Consider the following 27294-nt stretch of genomic DNA (forward strand, 5'->3'; position numbering starts at 1 on the left):
GAGTATGTGGAAGAAATCGTGAATGCGAAGGCCCTGTGGTAAGCAGGAACTTGGTGTATTACTGGAACGACAGAGGCCAAGCAGAACTGAAGCACAGTGAGTGCAGGGGGAGCGATGGAGCGGGGGCTGCTGGGGTGGCAGGTGGGCAGATGGAGCCCAGGTCCTGGCAGGATTTGTAGGACAGAGGAGGAGTTTGGATTTTTTTCCTCTCTGGTGACGAGAAACCAAACAAGGGAGAGGTATTATCTGATTTACATCCTGAACTGAAATTTAGGATGTTTGCTCTTGAAAGACACTGTTAAGAGAAGGAAAAGTCACAGACTGGCAGAAATATTTGCGAATCACATTTCTAATAAAGGACTTGCATCCAGAATATATAAGGGACTCTTCAAAGTTCAATAATGAGGAATGAAAACATTAAAAAAACAAGCAAAAGATTTGAACAGACACCTCACCAAAGAAGATCTATCGATGCCCAGCATCATTAGTTCCAAGGGACATTCAGATGAAAACTACTACGTGCCCGTTGAGTTGATGAAAACAAAACAAAATCAAAAAGTTGAAATTCCCAGGATGTGGAGCAACTGAAACACTCACGCCTTGCTGGTAGAAGTGCAAAATGGTGCAGCCACATTGCAAAACAAGTTGTCAGTTTCTCTTACCATTAAACACACACTTCTTATATGCACAGCAATCACACTCCTAGGCGTATGTTCAAGAGAAGTGAAAACCTATGCTCACATAAAACCAAAAATGTCCCTCAACTGGAAAATGGATAAACTGGTGTCCATACAATGGAATACTACTCAGCAATGAAAAGGAACAAGCTACTGATGCATGCCACTACATGCTGAATCTAAAATGCCAAGGGAAAGAAGCCATACTCAAAAGACTCTGTAATGCATGATTCTATTTACATGATGCTCTGGACAGAGGCAAAAAATACAGGAAGAGAAAACAGGAGTTTCCAGTGGCTGGATGTGGGGGGAAGAAATAGAGAATAAAAAGGGTTGTCTAAGCACACCCACTGCATGCACCACCACACCTCACCCTGCGGACTTGGCCAGTGTGCAGTGCTGGGTTCTCTCCTGGGTCTGTTTAACCAGGAGAAGTCTTGAAGGGATTGCAGTTGAAAGGCAGAGATAGTTGTCTTCAAGCATTTTAAGCTCTGTTGGGTGGAGGACGTTCTTAAGATACTTCTGGAGGCCCCAAGACTTTTGCTAATAGGCAGACACTCACATTTTGGTGTGTGGTCATCAAGGTGCAGGCGTCATTTCTGAAGCCAGCTCAAGCTGGAAGGGAAACTCCTTGTGAAAACAGGGTGGCTTTTGTATGCCAAGAGCGAGACGTGGCCTTGGGTCTTCAGAAGCCTTGTTCCCAGGAGCTATATGTCACTTCAACCAAGCCAGTGGCTCTCCTGCCTTCTCCGAGACTCCCAGGCCCTTTCCTTCCTCTTCGCTCAGCTTCGTATTGGGTTGCTTTCTCCCTGCAGCCTGACTTTCTGGAATCTTCTATTAAAGGTAGAAGGCGGCCCACCATGGCTCCCATCAGTACTGCTCAGATGGACACCTGGAGTGTTTTGACAGAGGGGCTTTAACATGGGGATTAGATTACCAGGGAGCTGGATGGAGCACTCAGGTGACCCCAAGATCACACCTGCAAACGGCAGCCACCCCAGAGGAGGGCGTCTGACTGTCCAGCGAACTGAGCCGGGAGGTGGGAACCCACAGTGCAAACCAGCAGGTAGAGGGCTCTGCTCAGGAGCGGAGCCGAGGCTGGGTGGACTCCACAAGCGTCTACTACACAGGAAAGCCGTCTAGTGTTGGAAGGTGCCGCCTGGGAGGTGCTGAGGGCCCTGTTGGTGGAAATGGGCAGGCAGAGCTCTGTCTGGACTGCCACAGAGGGGGTCATGCACCGTCTGAGCCGGCTCTGCATTGAATCCCTGCTCTGCGATGTACCAACTGTGAGCCTATTTCCTGGTCTGTGATATGGGGTATTCGTAGCTCTGACCTCATAGTCAAACCCTTGGCCCAGGAGCTGACAGATGGGAGGGGCGTGGTAAATGCTCGCCGTTATTATAAGCATGCACTTTGTCGGCAATTTGAGGATCAGATGGGGACTGGAGTAGATGACTTCTTAGGGTCCCCTCCATTCTGAGTTTGCTGTGATTTTATGATTTCTGGCCGGGGTTTGGTGGCGATACCCCAAGCCCTGCCCTCTGCAGCATCAAGGCCATGGGCCCTGGAGGCCCCACAGTGGGGCGTCAGGAAGAGCTGTGTGCCCAGGGCAGCGAGGCCAGTGGGACGGGAGGCAGTGGGGGTAGCAGACCAGGGCTGCAGGTGCCTCTTCCTGCACCCCACCCATGAGCGCCCTGGCCCAGGCCCTTCTCTCCCGCCCTGATTTCCCCAGCCGTGCAGCCAGCTCGGTGGAGGGTTGTGTGCAGATTTGACCAGGGTGGGAGAGAACTCTGTAAACCCGCAAATGTCAGGGCTTTGGGCCTGGCGTTTCCAGCCTTGGGCCTCAGCAGATGGCAGCCCGGGGCCCTGTCGGCCCCTTGCCAGGGGAAGCCGACCGGAGCGGAGGGGCAGGCTCAGCCAGGGCCAGCCTGTCTGTCTCTGGATCCCTGTGGGCCCCTGTGTGCCCTCAGATCTGGGCACAGATGCCGGCTCCTTCTTTCCTCCTCAGGGAGCCTCATTGCTCCCCATTCTTCTACATCACTGGGGCCCGTGGTCTGTGGATTTGAGGAATATGGGGGGAGCATGCTGAATACCCACCATGGGGCAGGACTTTGACCTGGTGGACAAACTCCCCCCACCCCAAAAGAGTTTCTCCCTCTGTCCTCAGCACAATGTAGAGACCTGGTGGAGGCTGGAACAGCCCGGGGCCCTGGGCGCTGCCCGTGGGCCGGGTCCTGTCCTAAGCCCCCTGCGTGGATTGTCTCAACGCAGGCCTGTGAAGTACGTGCTCTCACTCCACCCCTTCACACAGAGGGACTGTGTGGCTCGGAGAGGTTACGTGACTTGCCCAGGGTCGTTAGCAGGTGGCAGAGCCAGACGCAAAGCCCGGTTGCCTTCGCCACCAAGCAAGCAGAAACCCTCCAAAGTTTAAATAAATTGCCATGTGCCTGAGCTAATAGATTTAAATGAGGCCTGCAGTGCTGAACTATAAAAAGCCTTCACTGTCAGGGGACCCAGAAACTATTTTAGTAGTTGGGCCAAGCAGGTAACACAAGGAGCTGGAACAGGGGATGCAGAAAACCTGCTCCTAGGCGAGCTGAGGTGGGAATCGGGGCCCGGCCGGGCGCCGGCGAGGCGGGGAGCTGGAGGCCAGCGGCACCGTCAGCGTGCTTTGTGTTTGCTCAGACTGGGGCCGGGGCGAGGAAGGATGCTTGCAGGCCTTGGAGACAGCGGCCTCGCGAGAACTCACGCTTTCTGCTGCTGCCGCCTTCCTCGTGTCCCGCAAGCTGGGGCGCACGTGGTGCCGTCACAGGGGAAGGAGGCTGGAGCATCCTGGAGCTGGCAGGGGCGGCGCGGCCTGGGACTTCCTTCACCGCACACGGGCCTCTCGCTGACGGGTCAGGCTGGAATCTCTGCTCCCTCCCCGACAAAGCAAGGGGCTGCAGGAAGCGTTCTAGGAGCCGGGGCCCGCGGTGGCAAAGCGGCCAGCCCGGCATTGAGCGGGCACATTTAAAGGATTAGCTCATGCTGTTTGCTTGTGTGTGCCCGATCACGCCGCTTCCAGCTAAATGATTACAATTGATTAAAAGCGGAGCTAGGTATTTTAACAAGCAACCTGGAGCCCTTCCAACGGGGCAAGCAGGGTCCTGCCAGGCTGCGTCCTTGTACCCAGCCCAGGGGGAGGCCGCTGGGGGCCGGAGGCGGCATCTGAGCTCTGCACTGGGACCCTGCCTTTCCCCGCCCTTGAGAACTTTTGACTTGACCCTTCCCCTCATTCCACGATTCATTTAACAAACATTTGCTGGGCACCTACTGTATGCCTGGCACCGTTTGGGGGGCATGGGGTAGAGCCGTGAACAGGCAGGTCAGGACCCTCTCTTCATGAAGCTGACATTCGGTGGGAGGGGCTGACCATCAATCACTCAGTCAATAAATGAACCAGGTAACTTTGACTGTGAAATTCGGAACATAGTAAAACACTGTTGTGAAGGAGCACGACTGCGTCGTGTGTGATGGGCGGGTGGGGTAGCAGGGCAGGCTTCTCTGAAGAGGTGGTATTTAGCCGGGTCCTGGAAATTGAGAAGGAGCCCGCTAGCAGATCTTCCAGGAAGGGGAGCGTCAGTGCGAAAGCCCTGAGCAGGTATGGACTTGGGGTGCTCAAGGAACAGAAGGCAGGGCGTTGGCCCTGGAGACGATTGGCAGTTGCCTTCTTGCTTCGTTCTTTTGGGCTGTTCTCGTCTCACCCACTTAGTGGGATGGATTCTTCTGGGAGGTGTGTGCACTTGCTGATCTTTCTGCTAGAATGCCTTCCCTTCTCCCAGCTGCATGGTCCCTTCTCTGAGCAGGTCTCCCCAGCTCTCCCTCCTTTGGCTTCTCAGCCCTTGGTTTAACCCCCTGACCTCTATGCTGATCTGGATTGTAGGCGACTATGTCTACACCTGACTTCCCACGCAAATGTGAGTTTTTGGAGAGTGAAGACTCCCTCTGCCAGACACCCATCCTTCCACCTATCCACCTGTCCACCCGTCCATCCATCCATCTGTAACACATGGATGCACACAATAGTAGAAACCTGGAACCAACCTAAATTTTCAACAGTTTCAATAAAGGAATGATTAAATCAATTATGGCACATCTACACTGTGAAATATCATGTTGCTGCTATACAGAATTTATACAGATCTATATGTACTGTCATGAAAGTGTCATGAAAAAAGAAAATCAATATTAATATGGAGAGTATTTATTGCACTTTTTAAAGAAAAAATCCTTATATTCATATAATTGTATGTGCACAGAAAAGGGGCTAATTCATTTCTTTGGAGTGGACCTGTCCACCCATCCATCCATCCATTCATCCGCCCACCCATCCATCCACCCACCCATCCATCCACTCATTTAGTCATTACCATATTATTTTTTAGTTCCTCAGATGTAGGAAAATAAGGAAAGAAAAGGAACAAACCAGGAAAGGAGAGAAAGAAGAGGAGCTGCAATTCCGCAGATTCTGGGAGCCCAGTTTTCAAATTCTCAGTCCTTAGAAGATAGGTAATGGAGGAGCCAATTTCCTTGCCTCTTTGTGCTGCTGCTATCAGATCCAGCCAGATAATTATAACTAATAATAATTAAAAATTTAAAGTGCTCTAGGCACATACTTAGCATTTGACTCTTTGGCTGAGCTTTCCGTAAGTAGCAGCGTCTTCCTCCTTCCGGCTTTTAAGACATCCCAGTTCCTGACACCAGCTGCAGCTGGGCCTGGGGTGGGGATGGGGAAGCACCTGGGAAGGTCTAGCAGTGCTTCTGGGGAGTGGGACTTGGAGCAGGGGACGGCTGAGGGCCTTACTGACTGCAGGCCCCCTAGGATACCTGCTCCCCATTAGTCTCTGTTACAGACACTTGAGCAGCAGAGCCTGGAGACTGACATTAGGGTCACTGGGGCCAGAAGGCCGGGCCCAAAACCAGCTGTACTTCTCTGGCCTCAGTCTCTCCATCAGTCAAATGGGGTAAGATCTCAGGTCATTGTGAAGATCAATAGCTCCTGTGTATAAAGCCCCGAGACAGCACTTAGAATATAAAGACTCCTGAGTGTCTCCTGCTTTTCCCACCAGACAGGAAACCAGAACCGAGCACAGACATGAATTTTATCCTGTGTGCCAATGTCATGTGGCAATGCTGGGCCCACACTGAGGAGCCAACAGCCAGGCTCCAAGTCCCAGCCCCACAACCGAGCAGCTCTGGGACCTCCAGTTAGTCCCTGATCCTTGCCGAGCCTTGCTAACCTGGGAACAATGACAGCCCCTTCCCCGTGGGGCATTGGGTGCACTGAAAAGCCCTCAGCCCAGGCCTGGCCCCAAGCCAAGGCTCGTGAAGGTCCGGGTGCCACTGACCCTCAGGCCACCCCTTTGGTGGTTCGTCCATTCATTGGGTTCAGTCCAGCCCCTGGTGTTCACTGAGCACCCGCACCCGGCCAGGTGTGTGCAGGCGGTGGGGACACAATGTAGCATCGCCTGCAACATGATAGCCTGCTGGGCAGAACAGGGCCACAGCTGGGCCCCCACGGGACATGGCAGGAGGCCCCACAGGGCTGGGCGCTCGGGGCCCCACTCCCTGCGTTACTGGACACAGCCCCTCTGTCGCTCTGAGCCTCGACTGCTCACCTGCCACCTGGGACAAGGCCTCTCCCACCTCCTTTGTGTGTTGTTACTGTTAGGATGAGGGTTGTTACTGCTGCTATCGCTTGGAGTGGCAGAGCCTCCCGAGGTCCTGGCGTTCGGCTGTGCCGGGTCTGCCTTCGGACAAGACCGAATGGTGGACACCAAGTCCTTAGGAGGCCCCAGCGCCTCGTCTCAAGGCAGGAGACATCCGGCAGTGTGCATCCTGGGAGCCTGCCCTCAAGCCCTTCCCGGGCACCCTCTCATGAGACCTCACTGTGAAGCACACATTACCAGTGGGTAAACTGAGTCTCTGACAGGGGAAGAAACTCACCACATTGCCATAGGGGCCAGAGGGGCAAAGCTGGGCTCTCGGGGCCGAGTCCTTCTGTCCTTGGCCGGGGCCGTGCGTTGGCGGATGAGCCTCAGAGCCCTTGGAAGCCCCATGGCAGGCCCCTGGGCACTGCAGGCAGGCGGGTGTCATCTCCCAGGAGGGTGTGGCTTTAGGAGGGTGACTTGGAAGCCCCACCCAGTTGCCGGGGCATGAGGCTGCTCTGGGGAGCCCAGGTCAGCAGTGACTGCCCGTGGTCCCCACAGAGAAGGAGAGGGCCGGCAGCCGGGGACGGGGTGGCGTCGGGGCAGAAGCCTGGGGCTGGCTGTGCTCAGGCCGCCCCACGAGCCCGGGGCGTGCCTGCCCGAGTGGTGAGGCTGTGCGGGCCCTGCCCCTAAGGCCCTGCTCTGGGCAGAGATGTCCCTGGGAGGCGGCCTCAGGCTGCCCGTCTGCCCATCGCAGCCTGTCATTCCTGCCTGAGGGTGAGGGCCGACGGAGTCTGGAGGAGCACCAGACCATCACGCCAGATGGGCACGGGGGGCCGCCAGGAGCTGCCAGCAGCCTCCAGCCGGCGGCTGTTCGCGTGTGTGCCGTGAGCACAGCCTGTCTCCGGAGCTGTCCCGACTGGGACCAAATGCCTTCAGTTTCTTAGCACAGTGATAACACTAAAAACCGTGGCTCTGTGTGGGCCCGGCGCTCACAGGGTTGCCCTGCGTGGAGCCCTCTTCCCCTGCACTGATTTAGCTTGAGCTGAACACCGCGTCGGGGCAGGACACAGAGGCGGCCCCAGGCGGGGCAGGACACGAGAGCTGCTTCTTGCTGGGCACGAGCCCTCCCCTCCCTGAGCCTCACCCTCCCCGTCTGGACTGTGGCCGGCGATGCCACTCTCGTGGGTTGTTACGGGGATGTGATGCGGATGCACAGACACGATGTATGGGAAACATCAAGGAGGTACAATGCGTGGAAACATCGAGGCAGGTCTGGGGTGGCCGTGTTGGTGGCATCGGAGGTAGGATTCGGCAGAGTTGATGTTGCTGTCCCACGTTGACAGATGGAGAAACAGGCTCAGAGAGGTTAAGCCCTTCACTTGCTGTCACCAGCTAGTAAGTGGCAGAGCTGAGCCTGTGAGGAGGTGAGGAAGAGCAGTGACGAGAGCGGCCAGGTATCGAGTGAAGCCCTCTGTGTTGATTATCCTGCCTTATCCTCCGAAGAATCCTAGGCAGCCGACGCTGTTGTTACTCCTGTTTTGCAGGTGGGGAGACTGAGGCCCCGGCCTACGTCCCACGGCTAGGCAGTGGCCGCGAGATGTGCAGCCAGGCAGCTGCTCCGGAGCCCGCTCACTGCCCACTGCCCAGCTCTGCGGGCAGGCCTTTTCCGTGGCGGAGCCCCGTGCATGTTCAAAGGGAGGCCTGCTTTGTCTCTTCTTTCTTTTTTTCACCTCTGTAATTTTAATATGAATTTTTTAAAAAATCCAGGTAATCAAAAAACATAAAGATACAGAAGCAATAAATGAGGAGGTGATTATTCACATTGTAAAGGGATCCTCCACAAGGTTCCTTTAAATACTGCTCTCCCCTAGGACTGTTCACTTGGGACTGATTTCAAGGTAGCTTCTGAGGGATGCGTTGCTTGTGTAAAGAGAGGTCCACGTATACATCCAGGCACCTCCTCCACGGTCCAGCCTCTGGTTTCCATTCACAGAGCAGGAAACCGTCGGCGTTCAGGAACAGCTACCTCGACCCCTCCCCGCCTTTCTCAGGTCCTGAGCTTCTGGGATCCAACCAACAGAGAGAAGGGCCCACTCATGGCCAGTCCTTCTGCTTTCAGGCAACAAGGCTCCTTCTAAAACCAGGGGCTCCCTTCAGGTCGGCTCAGAAACCAGGGAAGGGCCAGTCAGGAGCGGTAGGAGCTTTGGAGGCACTGGCCACGAAAATGGCCCGTTGCAGACGAGGATGATCAGAGCAACACACTCCACAGCTTCTTGGAGTTAAGCCGCTTCTTCGCGTCTGTGCACTTGTCTTGGTGAGGAAGGGCCCTTCCCGACCCCTGGACACCGAGAGCCATCGGCAGAGGCCAGGGTGCTGGCCCCAGCAGCCAAGGCGGGAGGCGCGGCTGCTCTCGGTGGAGGCCTGGATTGCACTCTTTGGTCAAGCAGGAACAATTACTAATGACATTTGGAAAGAAATTAATGATGAGAAATGCAAGTTGGCATTTCAGGAGCACCACTCAGCAGCCGCCGTCAGCCCTCGCAGGAGAGGCAGGGTGGGGGAAGGCAGGGGGTGGACATGGAGGAGGAGGAGGAGGAGATGGCAGAAAATTAATTTTGCTGTGTCAATAATGGATATGGCCCTACTTGCTCTGCTTCTGAAGTTTAGAAAAAAATGGAACATGGACTGGCTGGGGCTTGTCCAGGGCTGCAGTGAAATTTACCGTGTGACTGTGCTATGGGCAAGGGCAGGAGATGGCTTCAGTTTGGGGTCTCCTCTCTAGCACCGGGAAACATTGCTTGGGGGAGGGCAGGAGAGGGAAAGAGGGAGTGGTCATTTGGGTTCAAATGCCAACATCACCTCTTAGCAACAGGATGACTGCAAGCTGCCTTGCCTTTCTGAGCCTCAGTTTCTTCATCAGTAAAATGGGGACAATTGGGGAAAATAAAGGTTGTATATGTAGAGCACCTAGCCCAGTTTCTGGCACATAGTGATAGCACAATATGTGGTAGCCATTACTGTATTTCACCGGCACTTTCTAAGATGCACAGCTTTGCCAATTATAACATCTCTTGAGTTGGAATGCATCACTAGTGTGTTACGTTTTGATTGACTGCATTTTTCCGTTCCTTGTGGTATGTGACATACTGGAGCTTCTTCTGATTGTTAGATAGACTATGACATAGGTAGGAAGCATGGTGGAGAGTGAAGAAGCAACAAGGTGCTGGAATTCTCTGGGATAAGGGAGCATGCCTTTCCGGCACTCCAGGATGATGGGGAAGGAGCTTCCAGTCTCCCTGCACATGGGGAAGAGAGGACATGCATGGCGAAAGTCACTGTTGCAATGACCTTGAACATTTTTATAAGGTAGAGGGCAAAAATTCAAAGCCCATGGCCCAGGGATTTTTAGGACCTTTAAAGGATTGCCTAGATTTCAAAGATGGCAAATTCCCAGGTAATTGGCTAATATTTACATAATGTGTATGATGTGCCAGGCATTGCTCTTTACACTTAAATCCATTAAAACAGTACTTCTGCTATTAAGATATGGATACTGAGGCACAGAGAGGTTGACTAACTCCCCAAGGCCACACAGCTGGTGAGTGCCGGACCCAGGCCACCAGCCCCAGAGTCTGTGCTCTTTAACACCACACTGAAAAGGCTGGATTTCTTGACTTTCCTCCAAATCAGACCCACAGCCCTGGGTGGCAACAATCACTTGCCTCCTTTTGGCAGGGAATGTGCTCCCTGGTTTGACACAAGGCCCCCACCTGGCCACCTCACCTGGTTTGTTACCTACCTGGACTCTGGGTTTATAGCCCCTGCCACAACACTTCACAGTTTGCAAATATGATGTCACTGATGCCTCAACGACTGGGACCCCTGGAAGTGCTTTTGACTCTCCCATTTTGCAGATCTGGAAACTGGGGCTGAGTGCTGCGTGACAAAGGGGGAGACTGGCAGGGAGAGGGGGGGCCCACGGTGGCTGGGGGTATTCCACCCCTTTGGAGTTGAATATCTGAGCAAGGAGGCAAACGGCTTGCTTTCTGCTCTGGGGGCCAGTGACCAACCTTGCTGAAATGGGACCTTGACGCCTCCTCCCTGTTCTGAGGCAGCATTTTGTCCCCACCTCCATCCTTGCTAACGACTGCCACATCAGAAATTTGGGTTATGCCTGCTTTTGAGTTGGCCATGAGAGCCAAGTCTTATAGTTAGTATTAATTATATGTTATCTAATTGGAAGCTCATAACAAGGCTTTGTGGTAGATACTATTAGTCCCAATTTTCATTTGTGTAATCAGATACTTAGAGAAGTGAAATGACTTCTAAGTCCTCATAGATAGGAAGTAGCTGAGGCAGGACTTGAACTCCAAAGCCCACCGTCTTTCCAGTAACTCAACAACCTTCCTACCACTCATTCCACTATCAACCCATCCTCCATCCAGCCACTCTTCTATACATTCATACCTATCCATGCATTCCCCCACTCATATACTTACCATCCATGTTCTATCTACCCATCTCTCCTTCCATCCACCCAACTACCGCACTACCTATCCAGCCAGTCAGCCAGCCAGCCAGTTACCCACACATCCATCATCTAATCATCCATCCTTCATCCATCCATCGTCCATCATCCATCCACCCACCCACCCAGCTATCCATCCATCCGTCTACTCCTCTACCCCTCCACCCATTTAATCATCTTACCATCCATCTCTCCATCCACCCACTCACTCATCCATCAGTTTTAAGTGCTAGGTAAGTATCAGAAACTACAAAGCTTTCACAATGCCTTCCTCTTAGGTTCTTAATTCCATGCTTAACTGCTATCCACCCCACCACCCACCCTAAAACTGGCACTCACACACATGCATACGCTTCTGATGAGTTGAGTGCAGCAGGAGGATGGGAGGATATAGATGATTTTTGGTTTGCTTCGTGGGAGCTGGTAAGTGCTGCCTGGTGTTGGAAGGGAAGCCACAGTGCAGATCCATGTGCCCCAGGTGGGGCAGGTATATGGGCACTGAAGATGTGCTGGCATTTTGGTTGGAAGCTGAGTGTGTACGAGAGGGCAGTGGGGCATTTTAGGGTGGGCCACCGTGTTCTTCAACCCTGTCCATGGAACCAGCCTTGGAAGGGCAGGCAGCCTGTGGGGCCCTGTTTTTCTGGGTGGTGGGGATCACCCTTCACGCTTCACCCTGTGCTTTGTGCCAGACTGGACTCCCTCTCCGGATGGGCAAGGGTGTACACCTAAGTGTTTTCTCAAGAACCATCGCGATCATTAAATATAATCGGTCTCAGCTGCAGTTTTGATCACTGGAGCATGCACACAATTCATCACAGCAAATTAGTCTATCTTTGGAACCCCTGGCCCTGCAGCCTGGGGGTCTGTCAGTGAGGGGGGCTGGGCTGGGTGGGCTCCAGAAGCTATTTTGGTGGGTGGGGAGCTATGTTTTCTGAAGGGCTCAGAATTTCTGCCGACACAGCTTTCTCTCTGTGGAAGCTAATTTTCCAGAAATGTGGAGGAGGTGGGAAAGTTTTCCTTTTGGCAGAAATTTGGGGGAAGGTAGGAATGTATAGGATCAAAGGTTTAAAGATATCGTTCATAAATCTATGAGTGCCAGGTTAGTTGAGGGAGCTGCACGTATGTGTGCTGTATAATTAGTGACCGTGTGACCTAGATTTTCCTGTACAGCCCTGATTTCAAATACCGTGTCCCAACTCTGGGCTATTTGTCCTGATTCTGGGTTTGTGAAAAATGATGACTCTCTATGGAGCTTGGTTTGCTCATCAAATTATAATCAACAAATATTTAAGTTGTAAAGACCTAGAAAGAGTCAGAAAGATCTAGGGAACAGTTCCCTTCCAGGTTTTTTCTCCCCTACATGGTAAAAGATTTCCTGTCCCTGGTGCATCTCACTCACACATTCCTTCTGATTTGGTAGCCTTGCCGAACTGGCGCTTCTGTTCGTCAGGGTGCAAACACTGTGGTGGCCGTGGATCTCTTGACTTGGCAATGATCTCGGGACCACTGGCCTGCAGGTAGACTGGAAGCTTCCATCCTCCAGGTAGCTCTAAGAGAGCTGTCTCAGGTGAGGGAACCAGCTGGCCCTCTCCCAACCATTCAGAGGTACACCCGGTTGGCCCTCTTTCCCCCGTTCGAGAGCCTTCACTTTGGTCCCCACACACCACCTCTCTTTGACCTTTGGAGAGTCCCTCCCATTCACCCTCCACCGTGTCTCCTGGGGGAAGGGGAGAGCCGGGCACGGGGGCGGCCTCTGCGGGCAGCGTCTTGCTGCAGCTTCCGACCCCAGAACCAAAGGCGTGAGGGTAGTGGCCTGGGAACAGCCCTGGTGCCTCAACCGCTGGGTGGGAACGCCAGCTTTCTCCCTCCTGCTCCCTGGATGACTCCCTTTAATAGGATAAAAAGCTATGACGTGTCCTGGGTGAGGGCCTCATCCTGCCAAAGAAGACTGGGTTTTGCTATAGTAGCTCGCAGGCTGCCGTTTTGGAAATATTCTCCGGGTTTTCACCAAGTACAGGGCCCTGCACGAGCACGAGGGCTACAGCAGAGAATCTAGATGAGGTCTGTGTGCGCCTTACAGTTTGGTGAGGCGCAGACCACGGGGGCTGAGCAGCCAGCTCCTGGCAAGCTGGGACTGTGCTGGAAGGAAGCGTCTGTGGGCAAAGGACCACCCCTTATGGGCAGCCACTCAGACGTGGAGTCAGGAAGGCCCTCCCTCCCAGGTGTGGTGCTAGACAGTGAGGCACTCTGAGAAAATGGGGTGCAGGGGAGCCTTCCAGGCACCTGGAACGGAGTGCCCCAGTGAAGGCCTGTCCAGGGAGCTGGAAGGAGGTGGCTGAGGCTGCAGGGCCAGCAGGGGCCAGGTCTCAGTGGGCTTTCAGGCCCACAGTCAGGGGTCGGGATTTGTTCTCTATGAGATCGGAGCCCACCGGGGATTTCATCAGGGCTCCCGCCACGTCCACCCCCTTGAGGAGACAGAGCTTCTCAGGGGCACCTTACATTCTCAGCTTCTTTTTGCTAGGATGAGGGAGGCTCAGAGGGGTCCAGTGTCCCAGGCCCTTGGCGAGAGAGGACTGTCAGAGAAGTCCCAGGTGTTGTGTGAGTGGGGGGGTGGTGTGAGCGTGAGGTGGTGTGAGCGTGGGGTGGTGTGAGCATGGGGTGGTGTGAGCGTGGGGTGGTGTGAGCGTGGGGTGGTGTGAGGTGGTGTGAGCATGAGGTAGTGTGAGTGCGAGGTGGTGTGAGCGTGGGGTGGTGTGAGGTGGTGTGAGCGCAAGGTAGTATGAGTATGAGGTGGTGTGAGCGTGGGGTGGTGTGAGGTGGTGTGAGCGTGAGGTAGTATGAGTATGAGGTGGTGTGAGCATGGGGTGGTGTGAGCATGGGGTGGTGTGAGCGTGGGGTGGTGTGAGCATGGGGTGGTGTGAGCGTGAGGTGGTGTGAGCGTGGCGTGGTGTGAGCGTGGGGTGGTGTGAGGTGGTGTGAGCGCGAGGTAGTGTGAGTGTGAGGTGGTGTGAGCGTGGGGTGGTGTGAGGTGGTGTGAGCGTGAGGTAGTATGAGTATGAGGTGGTGTGAGCATGGGGTGGTGTGAGCGTGGGGTGGTGTGAGCGTGGGGTGGTGTGAGCGTGGGGTGGTGTGAGTATGAGGTAGTATGAGTATGAGGTGGTGTGAGCATGGGGTGGTGTGAGCGTGGGGTGGTGTGAGTGTGGGGTGGTGTGAGCGTGGGGTGGTGTGAGCGTGGGGTGGTGTGAGTATGAGGTAGTATGAGTATGAGGTGGTGTGAGCATGGGGTGGTGTGAGCGTGGGGTGGTGTGAGGTGGTGTGAGTGCGAGGTAGTGTGAGTGTGAGGTGGTGTGAGCGTGGGGTGGTGTGAGGTGGTGTGAGCGTGAGGTAGTATGAGTATGAGGTGGTGTGAGCATGGGGTGGTGTGAGCGTGGGGTGGTGTGAGCGTGGGGTGGTGTGAGCGTGGGGTGGTGTGAGTATGAGGTAGTATGAGTATGAGGTGGTGTGAGCGTGGGGTGGTGTGAGCGTGGGGTGGTGTGAGCGTGAGGTAGTATGAGTATGAGGTGGTGTGAGCATGGGGTGGTGTGAGCGTGGGGTGGTGTGAGCATGAGGTAGTGTGAGCCTCGGGTGGGTTAACCACTCAGACTTGGGGCCTGGAGGCATTGTGTGGAGAGACAAAACCCCCAAATGACAATAAACACCCACTGGACCATGTTGTGGCAGGTTGTCAGCTTCAGGGCTGTGTGTGTGTACATGGGACTGCGGTGTCCTTGAGTGTGTGTGGTGGGGTTGGTTGTGGATGTGGAGGATTGTGTGGGAAGGAAGAGGAGCTCCTCCCCTATGCTGCTCCCATAAGCACCCTAAGGGGCAGTCCCCCCACAATGCCTGGCATCTCCCGCATGAGACACAGTGGGGGATGGGTGGGAGGGATTCTCCGAAGCTCTTTGAAGGAGTGGAGGGTGTGTGGGGAGGACTCTTGAGGGGGGAGATGGCGAACTGGGGGCAGCCATTTCGGAGCTGCCACGTGGCTCCCGGGAAGCAGGGTGGTTCTGGGTCCCCTGCTTGGCCCTGGTCTCCCCAGGTTTGCAGCTCCTGGCCCCCTCGAAGCCCTCGGGCAGGCTGGGTACGACCAAGGCATGCCCACGAGGCAGCAGTACCCCGGACATGAGCCACAGTTCTGATTTCTGCCCAACTTCATTTTCTGCCCTCCATCCTTCTCTTCAGTACCTAACCTTACCGTGGCCCACGTCCCTTCCCTGAGTGACGATGGCCCGATGCTCTCTGAGGGTCCGGCTCTCGGGGTCCTTGCCCCACCTCCACTCACCTAGGTGACGGGAGCCCAGTTTGTGGACTTGCTCCTTAAAGAGTGGCTTCAGCGGCAGAACCTCAGGCAGACGGGTCTGGAAGAGGTCTGGGGCCCCTCACAGGACACCAGAGAACTCAGACCGGCAGCCCAGGGGCCGGAGCTGACCTGCAGATGTGGCCTGCCTGGCCTGTGCAGCGCTCTAAAGCACGAGGGTATTTTCTGTAGAATTCTGTGTGGAAGCTCTGGCAGTGCCAGGCCTGCATTCCTTCGGGGCTGGAGTTCTGTGAGTCCTCGCAATGCCGACCCCAGGCCCCACCCCCCTGCACCTATTGCTGCTGTACACCTGGTGGGCCACACCTGGCTGGGCTGCTCTCACACCACGGCTCGAGGCCTTTGGCCAGGGCTCGTGCCCACTGATAACCATGTCCCAGAATTCATTCTCTTCTTTCCATTAAGTAACCATTCCCCATGAGTTTGGCACTCCAACCTCCCTTCCCAATAGATTGCTCTTGTCTTCCCTAAGTGTTTTGTGTGAATTACCTCTTTTGACCCCTAAAAACAGCAGGTGTGTTGGAGGTGGGAAGAGAGGCCCTGTTCTTCATCTGGGGACCCTTCCTCCCCACACCATTTCTAATGGAGTTTTAACTTCACTACCTGGGCTCTCCTGAAGGCTGGCAGGCAACACCCTGTGCTTGCTGGGATTCTGGTCCCTTGCTGCATCAAGTTGGGGGTGTAATCTTTTTCAGGTCTGTGGTGGCTTGGAGCTAGGTACCTCTTAATTTTAATCCACTCCTGTGGGTGTAACCCATTATAAACAGGACTTTTGGATGAGGCTACTTTGGTTAAGGTGTGGCCCTCCTGACTCGGGATGGGCCTTAATTCTCTTCCTGGAAGCTTTATAAAAGAGGCCCCAGAGAGAGAAGCCAGGGGGACCCAGAAGCTGGAAGTCAACAGAACTTGGAAGAGAAAGGAGAAAACACTGTCATGTGCACTGCCATGTGACAGAAAAACCAAGGAACCCCAAAGACTGCTTGCCAGCTAGCAGATACTGACCCTAGAAGGCATCAAGCTTTCTAGCTGCTGAAACTGTGAGCCAGTAAATTCCTGTTGTTAACCCAACGCGTGGTATTAGTGGCTAGGAAAGTGGAGCAGGGTCTGACTCGGTTCTTGAGGGCGGGAGCCATCTCTCAATTCCTCTGTGAGGTGAACTCTCCCCCAGGGGCCTGGGTTCCAAGTGGACACTTGGCTGATGCGGGAAGAATGCACTTACAAGTGACACCAGCAGGTGGACAGGGCCGGGGCAGCGTCCCCACCGAGCAGGGGACCTGAGTCCATGGAAGTGAACGTGTGGGCACCTGGTACACCACTGCTGGAACCCTTAACTCTTTGTCCTTAGTCGTGAGTTTGTTGGATACCCTGTCCCCGAGGGCCTGGTCACAGGGGACCCCACCCCCTTTGGAGAAACAGCCGTGGAGGCAGCAGCCAAATGAACTCAGGACTCAAGGTCATGCATGTGTAGACTTTGTTGATGGGAGGGGCAAATCCTTCAGTAGTCTTGGAGATATTTCATCTTCCTCTGCTCGCGGCAAGAGCGGTAAAACTCCCATTTCCCCTTGCACGGCTGCTGTCATCTGTGGCTTCCTGCCCTGCAATTCTCTGCTCAAACACACCGACTGGGCCCATTTGCGATCTGAAGAGCGGGTCCCCCGAGGCTGTTGCGATCCCTCTGGGCAAGTATTCTTAGTTCCCTTGTTTTGTTGGGTGACTCTGAAAGGGAGGGAGGTGTTTACGGGCCGGCCGGCTTCCTAATAGAAGGCTTCGACTCCCTCCCAGTCATCTGTTCTCTTGGGGGTTTTATTTCCAAAGCACAGTCGTACAGAGCCTGCCCCCTTGGGAGTTTATTGGTGGTTTTTTTTTCCACAACATCATTTTCTCCCACGTTTTCATTCGAGGGAGAGGTTTCCTGCTCGTGGGACTGACGGTTGGTCAGGCCTCCTGCTTTCGTCTTTTGTGTCCTGGATGCTGCAGGGCGCTGGGGAGAAGGGGTTCAAGGAGGGACACCCTTCCTGCCTGGGCTCCTGAGAGCAGCAAGGAGAACAAGGGAAACAGGGCCAGGCAGCCTCTTTGGAGAAACCTCCAGGGAAGGGTCAGAAGCCGCTGGCTCCCCTGAGTCTGCACCCCTCTTGGTTCTGCGGGAAAGCAGCAGAGCCCCACCAGACAGCCCCTTGGCTCCCTGGAAGCTGGGAGCTCTGGATGAATGGAGGTGCTCACACGCTCACCCCAGAGACAGGCTTCCTGGCTGGGCGGGGGCTCCGCTCACTTCCTGCTGCTCTGGAGTGGCAGACGACAGGCAGCCTGTCTCGCCGTCTGGGAGGCAGGGATCAGGGATGGGGGAGCCTCTCCTCCCGAGGAGTTGCTGCCGTCCCCCTTTATTTGTATGATATGTCAGGGCTTTGTTCCATGCCCGTGGGTCACCAGCTCCATCAAGGGCCGAGGCACGCAGGCATGGTATCGTGGCCAGGTGGGAAACCCTCTCCCTCTCTGCAGGGGGCAGACACCCAGCTTGGCGGGCGGGGGCCACGGGGGGATGTAGGGGACACACGTGTCACAGCCTGGACCCCTGGGGAACAGCTGCGTCACCAGGCAGGCGTTTGGAGGAACCTTGGCCATCACTCACTCCTAATTTTAATGACGTGCATTAGCTAAATTGTGTTCTGAGTATTCATTCAGCTCTGTTTATGGCGTGCTCTCGAGTGCGCTTACCGTTTGTCAGAAGTGCAAACTAGCGAACATACGAGCCTTTAAGACAGGCCATCTGTTCGTCTTAGACCCTTGGACGATTGTCAAACGCTTCTAAAAATAAGTGCTCACAAGCAGAGAGGGGCTGCCCAGGTGATAACGCAGCAGAAAGGGTAGCAGGGCTGCCTCTGCGTGTGCCCTCCCCAAAGGAAAAGATGTAAGTGCGTGTCTCGGGTAGGAGGTTTTGGGGGGTAGCTGGGAGTGGGGACAGAGGAAGATGGGAAGCAGACCGAGGCCTGTGATACACCTTTTTGGCTGGGGGTGTGAGCTTCTCCCTGTTCCTTTCCTCCCGTGTAACGCCACAGCTCAAATACCGTCGATGGCTCCCCATGGCCCAGATTTCAGGGCAAGCTGCCTCGTCTGGCATCCAGGAGCCTCATCAATAAGGCCCCCACCTTCCTTTCCAGGCTTGTCTCCACGGCACATACCCTGTGCTTCTGCCAAGCTGAATTATTCATTGTTCCCCCAACATATGCTGCACTTTTCACATTTCACAGGCAGAAAGTGCCGTGGTTAAGAGCGGGCTCTGCGGACCGACCGCACGGGAGTCAATCCGGCGCTGCCATTTGCAGCTGCGGGACCTCAGGCTGGTGACTCCCCCTCTCTGGGGCTCTGTTTCCTCATCTGTAGAACAGGGATACACTAGTCCTTAGCCCACAGGGCAGTGGGTTCATATGGGTGAAGGGTGAAGAAGGGGTGCCTGGCACCCCTCCAGGCCGCTGCCCAGGGGCCCCTGCTCCCTGGCAAGCCTTCTCTGCACCGCCAGCCCCAAGCGGGCAGGTCCGGCCCAGGCTGGAGGGACAGCCTCTTCCTGAAGCCCCTCCCAGCAGAGGCCTCGGCCCCAGGCCTCTTCCTGTGAAGTCCACCTCCTCCTTCAGCCCCGAGCCTGATAAGGGCAGGATGTGCCCCCCTCACTTCCCAGCCTCCTCCCACCCCCCGGGCCACTCCCTGGTGGTTCTGGCTGCAGTGGCAGCCTGGAGAGCCCAGCTCTCCGGAGCTGAGGCAGGCTCCGGACTGGGCCTTGGTCCTGGGGAGAGCCCTTGCCTGCCAGAGTGGCCTCGCGGTGGGGCAGTGGGGGGAAGGGAGAGGGGGTCTGCCCGCGCAGCCTCTCTCCTAACCAGGAGCCAGGGGGAGGGGACCGGTGGGGCCAGGGCAAGCCGGGCGGAAGGCTCCGGGACGGGGGCTAAGCGTTCGTGGGCTCCTCATCTGGACTCGAGGGATGGAGCCAGGGCTTGGCCCCCAGGTCTTGGTCTTCCTGTCTGCCTCATGCGGGTGGGGGTCTGCATCTAGCTCTCCCCACTTCTGCTGTGGATTCAGCTCCTCGAGGGAGGGGGTGGGGCCTCCCCACCTCGGTGCAGCCAGCGTCCAGCTGGGGCCTGGCTCACACCCACTCAGTGGCCATCAGTGCAATGAGGGAGGGCGGGAATACTGAACGCCCACCTCTGCCCCAAGGCTCCTCCCACCTCACCAGCTTCCCTGGCAGGGCAGGGATTCCTGGGTGTGGAGGTTCTATTGAAGGGGCTGGTGGGGAGTGGTCTGCACCTGAGGCCTGCTCCAGGGACAAGGACCCCCTCCCCCCATTGTCAGCCGGCTGGAGGGACACAGACCATCAGTCCCCCAAATCCCTAGGAGGCTCCCGCTGCAAGGCGCTGGCGGGGGCTCCCAGCAGGGAGCAGAGCCCGGAGACTCCAGAGGAGCTTCCACAGATGTTTGTTGAGGCTCACTGAGACTTACTCTTTGCCAGGCCCGGGATGAGGCCATGCACTTTGTCTCCCAAATCCTCACGGCCCCTCTGGAAGGGGTTCTGCCCTTAACAGCCCCCTCCCCCACATTCGTGCATCCCAGATCCCAGGGGATGTGCTCGAGGCCACGGGCCTGTAAGGGGCAGGACTGGGACTCCAACCCAGGCCTCAGGGCAGCCCCGGGGTGAGGCTCCCTGCAGGGGGGAGCGCTCCCCAGGTGGGTGCTTCCCAGGCATTCTGTCATCAGAGCCACCAAAGCACCAGGAGGGTGGCTACTCAGGATGCCTGGGAGGGGCCTGCAGGGCAGAAGCCCCCCACCCCAGCTCATGCCCCTGCATCTTGGGGTGCATGGGGAATTCTCTTGTAGCTTCATATGGACAGCATTCTCCATGCCACCCAGCAGCCAGCATGTTTTAGCACCTCAGGTCTCCCCAACGTGCACTGGGAGTGGGTGGGTGTCGGGGAGAGACCAAGCAGCGCCCTAGCCCTGGAGGATGGGGTGTCCATCCAGGCCAAGGGACAGCAAATGGAGTTAAGGGCCCAAGAGGAAATCCCGGGGTGCAGACTGGGGAGGGGTCACAGGTGCTTGTGTGTCAGCAGGAGCCTGAGGAGGCGGGTGGGACAGGAACACCTCCAGGGTTGGTGAGACCAGAGTGTGACCTCCGGGTGGCCCCACCCAGTGCACGGGCCCTTTGAGAGGGCCGTGCGACACCCAGGCTCTGCACCCCTGGCCCCGCCCCTAGGCCTGCATGGGGTTGGGCATGGGGTGGCTTTGTTGGGGAGTTCCCAGCAGTGGGCACGGTGGCCCCCAGCGGGGCTCGGTAAAGGTCTGTTGAATGAATGCCGGGGGAACCCAGCTCCTGAGCGCTCTGCCCACCCCAGCCGGGGAGGGAGGGCTCCTGTGGACTCTCCAGGAACCCAGACAGGGCTGCGTCCCCCATCCCCCACCCCCCACTGAAAGCATGCGGCTTTCTGTGCCCACTCGCAGCCCTCCTGTCACCCACTCCCAATTTGTGTCCCTGGGCAGAAGGCCCAGTCTCCAGGCAGAGGTGCTTGCCACAGGCCCTGCCTCTCCTGGATGGACGCGTACCACGCACAGCCGCAATGGCTCGGCCACAAACCATGGGCTCCACCCCCCTCCCCGTGCTCCCGTTTTATTTTTTTCACGTGCTTCTCTGCCCCACACCTGTGTCTCCCTGGCAGGCAGCGTGGACTGCGTGGATGCCAGGCCTCCCCTCTGGGCCCCTTCCTGGTGTCCCCCCCCAACCCCCCTTTATGGTGCTGGGAAGCGTCCATCTGCAGGGTCGGTAGCGTCTTTAAAAAACGATTTTCTTTCTTCTCCGAAGGGGCTAAATATAGCACAGGCATAAACAGAGAAAGAGACATTAAGCCAAAATGCCCTTGTGAGAAGCTTGCTGGGCGGAGGGGACTCTGGAAGGAGGCTTGATGGAGCTCCCGGCCCTGGGGGCACAGCCCTGAGCGGCTCGCGCAGGTCCTTTCCGCGGAGGTGCTGCCAGGAGCCGCCAGGCATGCAGGTGCTGGGCGACTGGCGAGGCCTGGCCCCCTCCCAGGTCTGTACCCACCTCGGGCCAGCACCTGAATCCCCTGGCAGCCCCCCTCCCCCCAAGCCCCTATCATGTGGCCTTTGGCTGGACTGCCATCTGCACCCTGAATCCCACATGAACGACTGGGCGGCCTGTCTGTCCTGCCCACACCAGGCCGCAGCAAGGCGAGGTCGTGGGCCAGCTGGAAACTTCCCTGCCCCTCTGGACCTGGGCCCCTTGGGGCATCACGTTTTGACATTTCCATCTGCTGTGACATCCGGATTGGAGCTTTTGTTCCTGGGGAATTTCAGGGAAGGGAGCGCACCTTACCCTCTCCACCCTCCTTTGAGGAAGTGCTTTTGGCTCTAACCTAAGAACCACCTGCTCCCGCCCCATAGGAAAGAAGGCCCCGTGAAGCGGCATTTATTCCCGTATGTTCCTCACCAGTGGCTCTATGGTAGGTTTCCACCTGGGGATGTCTACGGCCGGCTGCCCCGGGGGGAGCTGGTGAGGCTGTGCCTTACGCTCGCCGCCCTGTCCCTGGTGTCCTGGCAAGAGTCTTCATCAAACAGAGACCCTAATCCTCGCATTGAGGGTGGGTGGGCCTGGAGGATTAAGCCTCTACCTTCTTCACTTCCCTTCTCTTCCTACTGCCCAACCCCCACAGATAAAGAAGGACCTGACCGCACACAGAAAGCAGGGGCTCGTGAGTGGCCCCTTGGCACTGTTAACTGGCCAGCAACTGGCAGGCGCATGATGTGGCCCTCGCAGCGTCCCTGCCCTGCCGCACCTGCCGGGCCAGTGCTGGGCATGGGAGGCTGGGCCCGGGGCCTGGTCCGACAGGCCCTGCCTGGGCCAAGGGGCGACACTGCCCTGCCCACAGCTCAGCAGGGGAGACCCGCCTTGGACATGGGGTGTGTTCGCCATCCGTGCAACTGTGTGGAGGATGGGCCAGAGGTGCTGTGAGGGGCTGTGCAGAAAGGCCGTGGGTGTGCCCGGAGGACTTAAAAGACTGGTTTGTGCGGGAGGAAGGAGAAAGGAGGTGAGCCCAGAGCCAGCCAAGGCTTGGAAGGTCCCGGGAGGACTCTCCACCTACCGGAAACAGGCTGGCTGTCCCTGCGCAAGTGCCGGGCAGGGTGTCTTGGCTGGCAGGAGGCGGTGTCTGTGGAAACTGCTGCATTCCATCTGTGGCCTCAGACCATGCCTTGGCCTCTGGATCCAGGACACACCTACCAAGGTACCAGGCCCTACTGACAGAGCTTGCGCCATGTCTGCGGCTAGGTAGAGATGAGCACAGCCTTGGGGTCCAGGGAACTCGGAGGCCTGCCTTCTTTCTGAAGCCCCTGGCTCTCTTGGATTCCAAATGCCCGGGGTCATTGGGCCAGTGGTTTAGCCTCTCCGAGCCTCAGTTTCCTCATCTGCAGGTGGTGGTGATGTCTGGAGGAGATGAATGCCGCCATGGCATTCGGCATGTATGCTTGCTAAACACCAGCTGTAGGGCCTGTCCCAGGCCCCCAAGGAGTGCTCCGTGCTGCGGGGCGCTTAACGGAAGGAGCGGTGTCTGTGGGGCCCTGTGTTGCCGGCACCAGGCCTCTCCTGCTGGCCCAGCCCAGCCCCGGAACCCAGCGCTGACGCCAGCGCCGCGCCTGACCCCTGGTGGTCATGGGCGGAGCTGCACGCAGCCAGAGAGGCGCCTCTGCGGAGCTTCCTTAGAAGCTGCTCCAGTGATGCAAGGCCCCTGGCTGTCTCCAAGCAAGGCCCAGGCTGCTCCTCGTGGCTTTTGCTCCCCTCTCTCCAGGTGTCAGGAATCTGAGTCGTCCCTGAGGCCTTGAGACTGGCCTGAATTTGGAGCACGGGTTACTGGAAAGGAATAAAAGGCTGTAGGCACTTAGAGGCCAAACCCCACCCCCAGCCCCTGCCCGTCAGGCGGGAGGGAGGAAACAAGGGCTGTGGCAAGGGGGAAGCATTTGGCCAGGACCCCCGGGCCCTGGATTCCCAGGCGGACGGGACCAAAGTGCAGATGGTTCCTCTGTCTTTTGGCCCCAGCACTGTCACGCGGCCGGAGGGGCAGAGGCTCTCAGCGCCCTCCCTGCTGGCGACATCCCCTGCCCCAGCCACAGGCCCTGCGGCTGCCCGCCACCCTGGCACGCCCGTGCCCACTTGAGTGTTTCTTGGCTTGAGAGGGGCCGGGCACATCTGCTGTCCCTCTCTGCAGGCCCAGAACAGCCTCGGGGAAGGGGAGGGTCGTGGGACCCACCGAGAGGGTGAGACGGGGAGGCCTGCAGGCGATGGGAGAGAGAATTTCTTCCCGTTAGAGCACACGGGGGCCGAGAGCGGAATCAGGGATGTTTGCGATTCCTGCCGCCTCCCAGCATGTCCCTTTTCCCTCTACATCGCCAGCCCCCATGGTAAGACCTGAATAGCCTTAAAAAAAAAAAAAAAATCAGCAGCCCAGGTTGGCAGGAACAGGAAGTGATCCCCAAGCCCCAAATCAACGTGGCGTCTTGGCAGCTGCGTCCCCGGAGCACTTTTCCTGGTTGCATTCTGTTTTGTAATAATCGAGCCACTTTTCCGCGGCCCTCGGCGTCAATGCGCCGGGTGGGAGGGGACGGGCATGCTCGCCATTCTTCTGCCCTCATGCGTGTCTCCTTTCTCCGCCTTTGCAGAACCACACGATGAGCCAGCACGCACAGTGAGGGACCGCGCGACAGGACACCTCTCCGCAGAAGGCTTGCCGGAGACGCCGTGGGGAGGGCCATTTGAACATTACATCCAATCAAAGTGTCATTTGCAACCCAGATGTAAAACTCTAATGATTTGGCCATGAGGCGCTGCTATTATAAGCAGCTGGAAATGAATATTAATGGCAGAGATTAAAAGTATTCCATGCTCAGTATTTTTTATTGTCCTGCTACAGCTAGTGTGCTTTTAGAGTTTCCACCGCAGACTACGTTTCTAGAGTTAGAGAAACCCGCTTTTTGAGGCTATTGTCCTTTGTTCCTTCATGTATTATATTGATAGTTTTTTTAAAAAAGAATTAGTGTGGTTTTTTTCCTTTGCTTCTTTTTTTTTCTTGTTTTTATTTCCCCCCTTCGGTTAACTACTTTTTAATTGCAATTCTAGGTAATTGTGCATCGTGATGTGATTGCTTGGCTATTGTCTGAATATTTCCTTTTAATTTTTTAATTAAAGACTAATGCTTTGATTGGATTTGCCAGTTCACCGGACAGTGATTAAAACTATGTAATGAATATAATTGGTTTCAGTGCAACTGGATGGTCTGCTTTTAAATGTGACTTAATCTGACTGCAGTAACTAGTACAGTTCAATAAAGGGGTTCCATGCAATTAGCAGCTGGCTGCTTGGTTCTATCCTCCCCAGCCCGGGGCTATGTGGGGGGCTATGGGAACCTACGGGGTGTGGATTTGCGGGCATCGCCCATTGGGGACTTGCCACAATGGGCCCCGCTTCCCTCGGGAAAGAAGAAAGATAGTAGCTTAACACACGCAGACCGGTGAGCCTGGCAGTGGTCACAGAAGTCAGAGTGGAATGAATCCTTACTGATGAAATACTCTGATCGCCTCATTTCTGGATGGGGAGACTGAGACCCAAGGGTAATTTTGTGGCTTTCCCAAAGCTATCTAGGAGGCTGGTGACTCAGGCTCACCCCATGATGTTTCCTTGCTTCTTTGTCTCCTGTCCCATGGGCTGGATGCAGGTGGTCAAGTAGGAAACCCTCGCCCCACCAGCTGGCGCTTGGGTTCTGGCTGTGGCCAGGCATGGGGATGTAGCAGGGGCTAGGGATGGCTCCCAGGCCCAGGACGCCCAGGACCGGGCAGAGGAGAGCCAGCGGGGAGCAGCAGGTTCCCCCGCCACAGAGAAGGGTGGGTGGCAAGTGCTGGGGCCGGTCGCCAGGGCCAGGACTGGAGGGAGGCCAGTGAGGGCCTGAGGGTGCAGACCGCCAGGGCGCCCATCCGTGCTTGCCGGCCTCCTGACCTTCTGCCCCCTTGGCGCCTTGCTCGCTGCACCCACTGCTGGTGTTGGGGCACCATAGGGCCCGCCGCGCAGCCTTCGCAGCCCGCCCGTCCTTCATCTCGCTTCCCCACGGTCATCCTCCCACCCAGCTATCGGGCTGGTGCTTGGCTGACTTGCCAATCAGAGGCCAGGGCTTCAGAACCTGCACGGGGAAGCCCTTCACCGCTAACTTTTCACAAGGGGCAAGAAAATTGGTTATTACCCTCTGCAGAGCGGAAATGAAACAGGCAGACAGATTGCACCTAATTATAATGTAATACCAAGTCACGGGCCCGGAATCTGGAGCAATTATACCCAGCATTTTCTGCCTCCCGTATCGAGGGGCTTCTGATGGCCTGTAAGAGTTCCCCTTTCTGCCACCTCATGTGACGTTCTCACTCCGGCTGGGGCTTTTAGCTTTCCGAAAGCCATTTTACACCTGCAAATCGCAGAGCGGACTCCTGCCGATGACAGAATGGAACGGAAGCTTTCGAATGCAGGCTCTCACCTTCTGGAAGCCAAAGGCAGTGAATTCCAAGTTTTAGATCCCTGGAGATTTGGACATTTTGGGGCGAAGCCCTTAGGGTTGGCATCAGTGGTGCCCAAAGCGCGTCCGGTCGCGGGCTGGGGCCGGCGAGACTGCACGGTGTCCGCTGCCCCGTCTGCTTTTTGGGAAGTGCCGAGACCATCCGCGAGACCTTGCCAGATCGCTGTCTCTGGGCCCTCCCCAGCTCCGGATTTATCCCGAACCCCGTGGAGCCCAGGTGAGCGCTCAGTAAGTACCAATAGAAGATTTGATTTGACGGTTGGTGGCGTAGGGCTAAATTAGTCACTGCCCCCATTAAAAATACAGCGGGGGGTTTAAGAGCTTTTCACGCCGTGTGGGAATCAGCAGCGAAGCCGGCTGATGCCTTGGGTAAGGAGAGAGGCGGCCTAGGGGAGCACGAGGTAATGAGGTTTATGGCGATGACGAGGCAGCCGGGGAGCCCCACTGACGCCCCCTCGCCCCAGCCCCATTGTTCTCCGCTGGCTCTGTCCCTGTCGCTTCAGCTGAGAGTCCCCCGTGACTTCAGGTAGAGAGGGGCTGGGAGGGGACACGGGTAGCCTCACTGGGACATGTGCCCTTCACCATCCGTCCATATTTGGGAAGAGGAAGCAGTGCAGCCATAAGCCTGGGTTTCGGGGTCCCCGCGCTGTTGTCCAGGGGAATGATTTGGAGCTGGGTGAGCTGCTTTGACCTCTGGGCATCTGAGCGCCGGCTGATTCTGGCGGTCATTTGGAAGCGCCTGTGAAATGCTGGCTTTAAGAGGGCTGATAACAGAGACCGTCCTATCTCTGTCCTATCTCTGGCCTGGTTGTTATTCGGAGGATGGAGCTGTGTCACCGACACTGGAGGCCCCTCTGGGCCCGGGGAGGGCTGGATGCTCCTGGAGGGGTGGGTGAGCCTCGGGCTCATCCTTGTGTTTGGGGATGTGCAAATCGTCAGTTTCTAGAGGCTTCAGGGAAGGAGAAATTTTTTCCCAGCCTATGACATGAACCAGGACCGCTGGACCACAAACCCCTGTCATGGGGTACCTGCCCAGAACTTGTGGAAACAGGCAGGTGAAGATTTAAGTCTCAGGTGAGACTATGCCATAGAACTCCGTGAAGTTGCCCTGGCCATAGATTGGGAGCTTCTGAACTCAAAGTGTGTTTAATTTACCTTTCCACCTGGTTTTCTTCCCTCCATTCCATAATGTGCCTTCTTAGAGGTGGACCTGCCCCTGCAAGTGCTCAGTAAATAGAAAAGGGACTGTAATCCCCTCGTTCATCCACTCAGCAGGTGTGGACTGAGCTGCTCCTGTGTGCAGACGTCACACAAGCACGGGGTACATGGAGGTGAGCAAGGCAGATGTGATCCCTGTTCTCACAGTGCCGTCATGTGATGGCCCACAGGGCCGTGGGTGCTGGGTGGGAAAGAACCAGAAGCTGGGGGATTAAGGGGCAGGACCCAGGCT

General features: G+C 56.4%; 1 protein-coding gene across 4 annotated transcripts in view; it reads left to right on the forward strand.

Annotated features, from left to right (window-relative positions):
- Window positions 1-24633, forward strand: part of ZNF423 (zinc finger protein 423) — a 327078-nt gene extending 302445 nt beyond the window's left edge. For all 4 annotated transcript variants that reach the window (XM_058280049.2, XM_058280050.1, XM_012521061.4 and 1 more), the window contains one exon: window positions 23950-24633. In XM_058280049.2, coding sequence (XP_058136032.1) covers window positions 23950-23979 — 30 coding nt within the window. In that variant the 3' untranslated portion in view covers window positions 23980-24633. The remainder of the gene's footprint in view (window positions 1-23949) is intronic.
- The last annotated feature ends 2661 nt before the right edge of the window (window positions 24634-27294 follow it).

The sequence above is a fragment of the Dasypus novemcinctus genome, chromosome 18, assembly GCF_030445035.2.
Source record: "Dasypus novemcinctus isolate mDasNov1 chromosome 18, mDasNov1.1.hap2, whole genome shotgun sequence".
In the NCBI taxonomy this organism is placed as follows: Eukaryota; Metazoa; Chordata; class Mammalia; order Cingulata; family Dasypodidae; genus Dasypus; species Dasypus novemcinctus.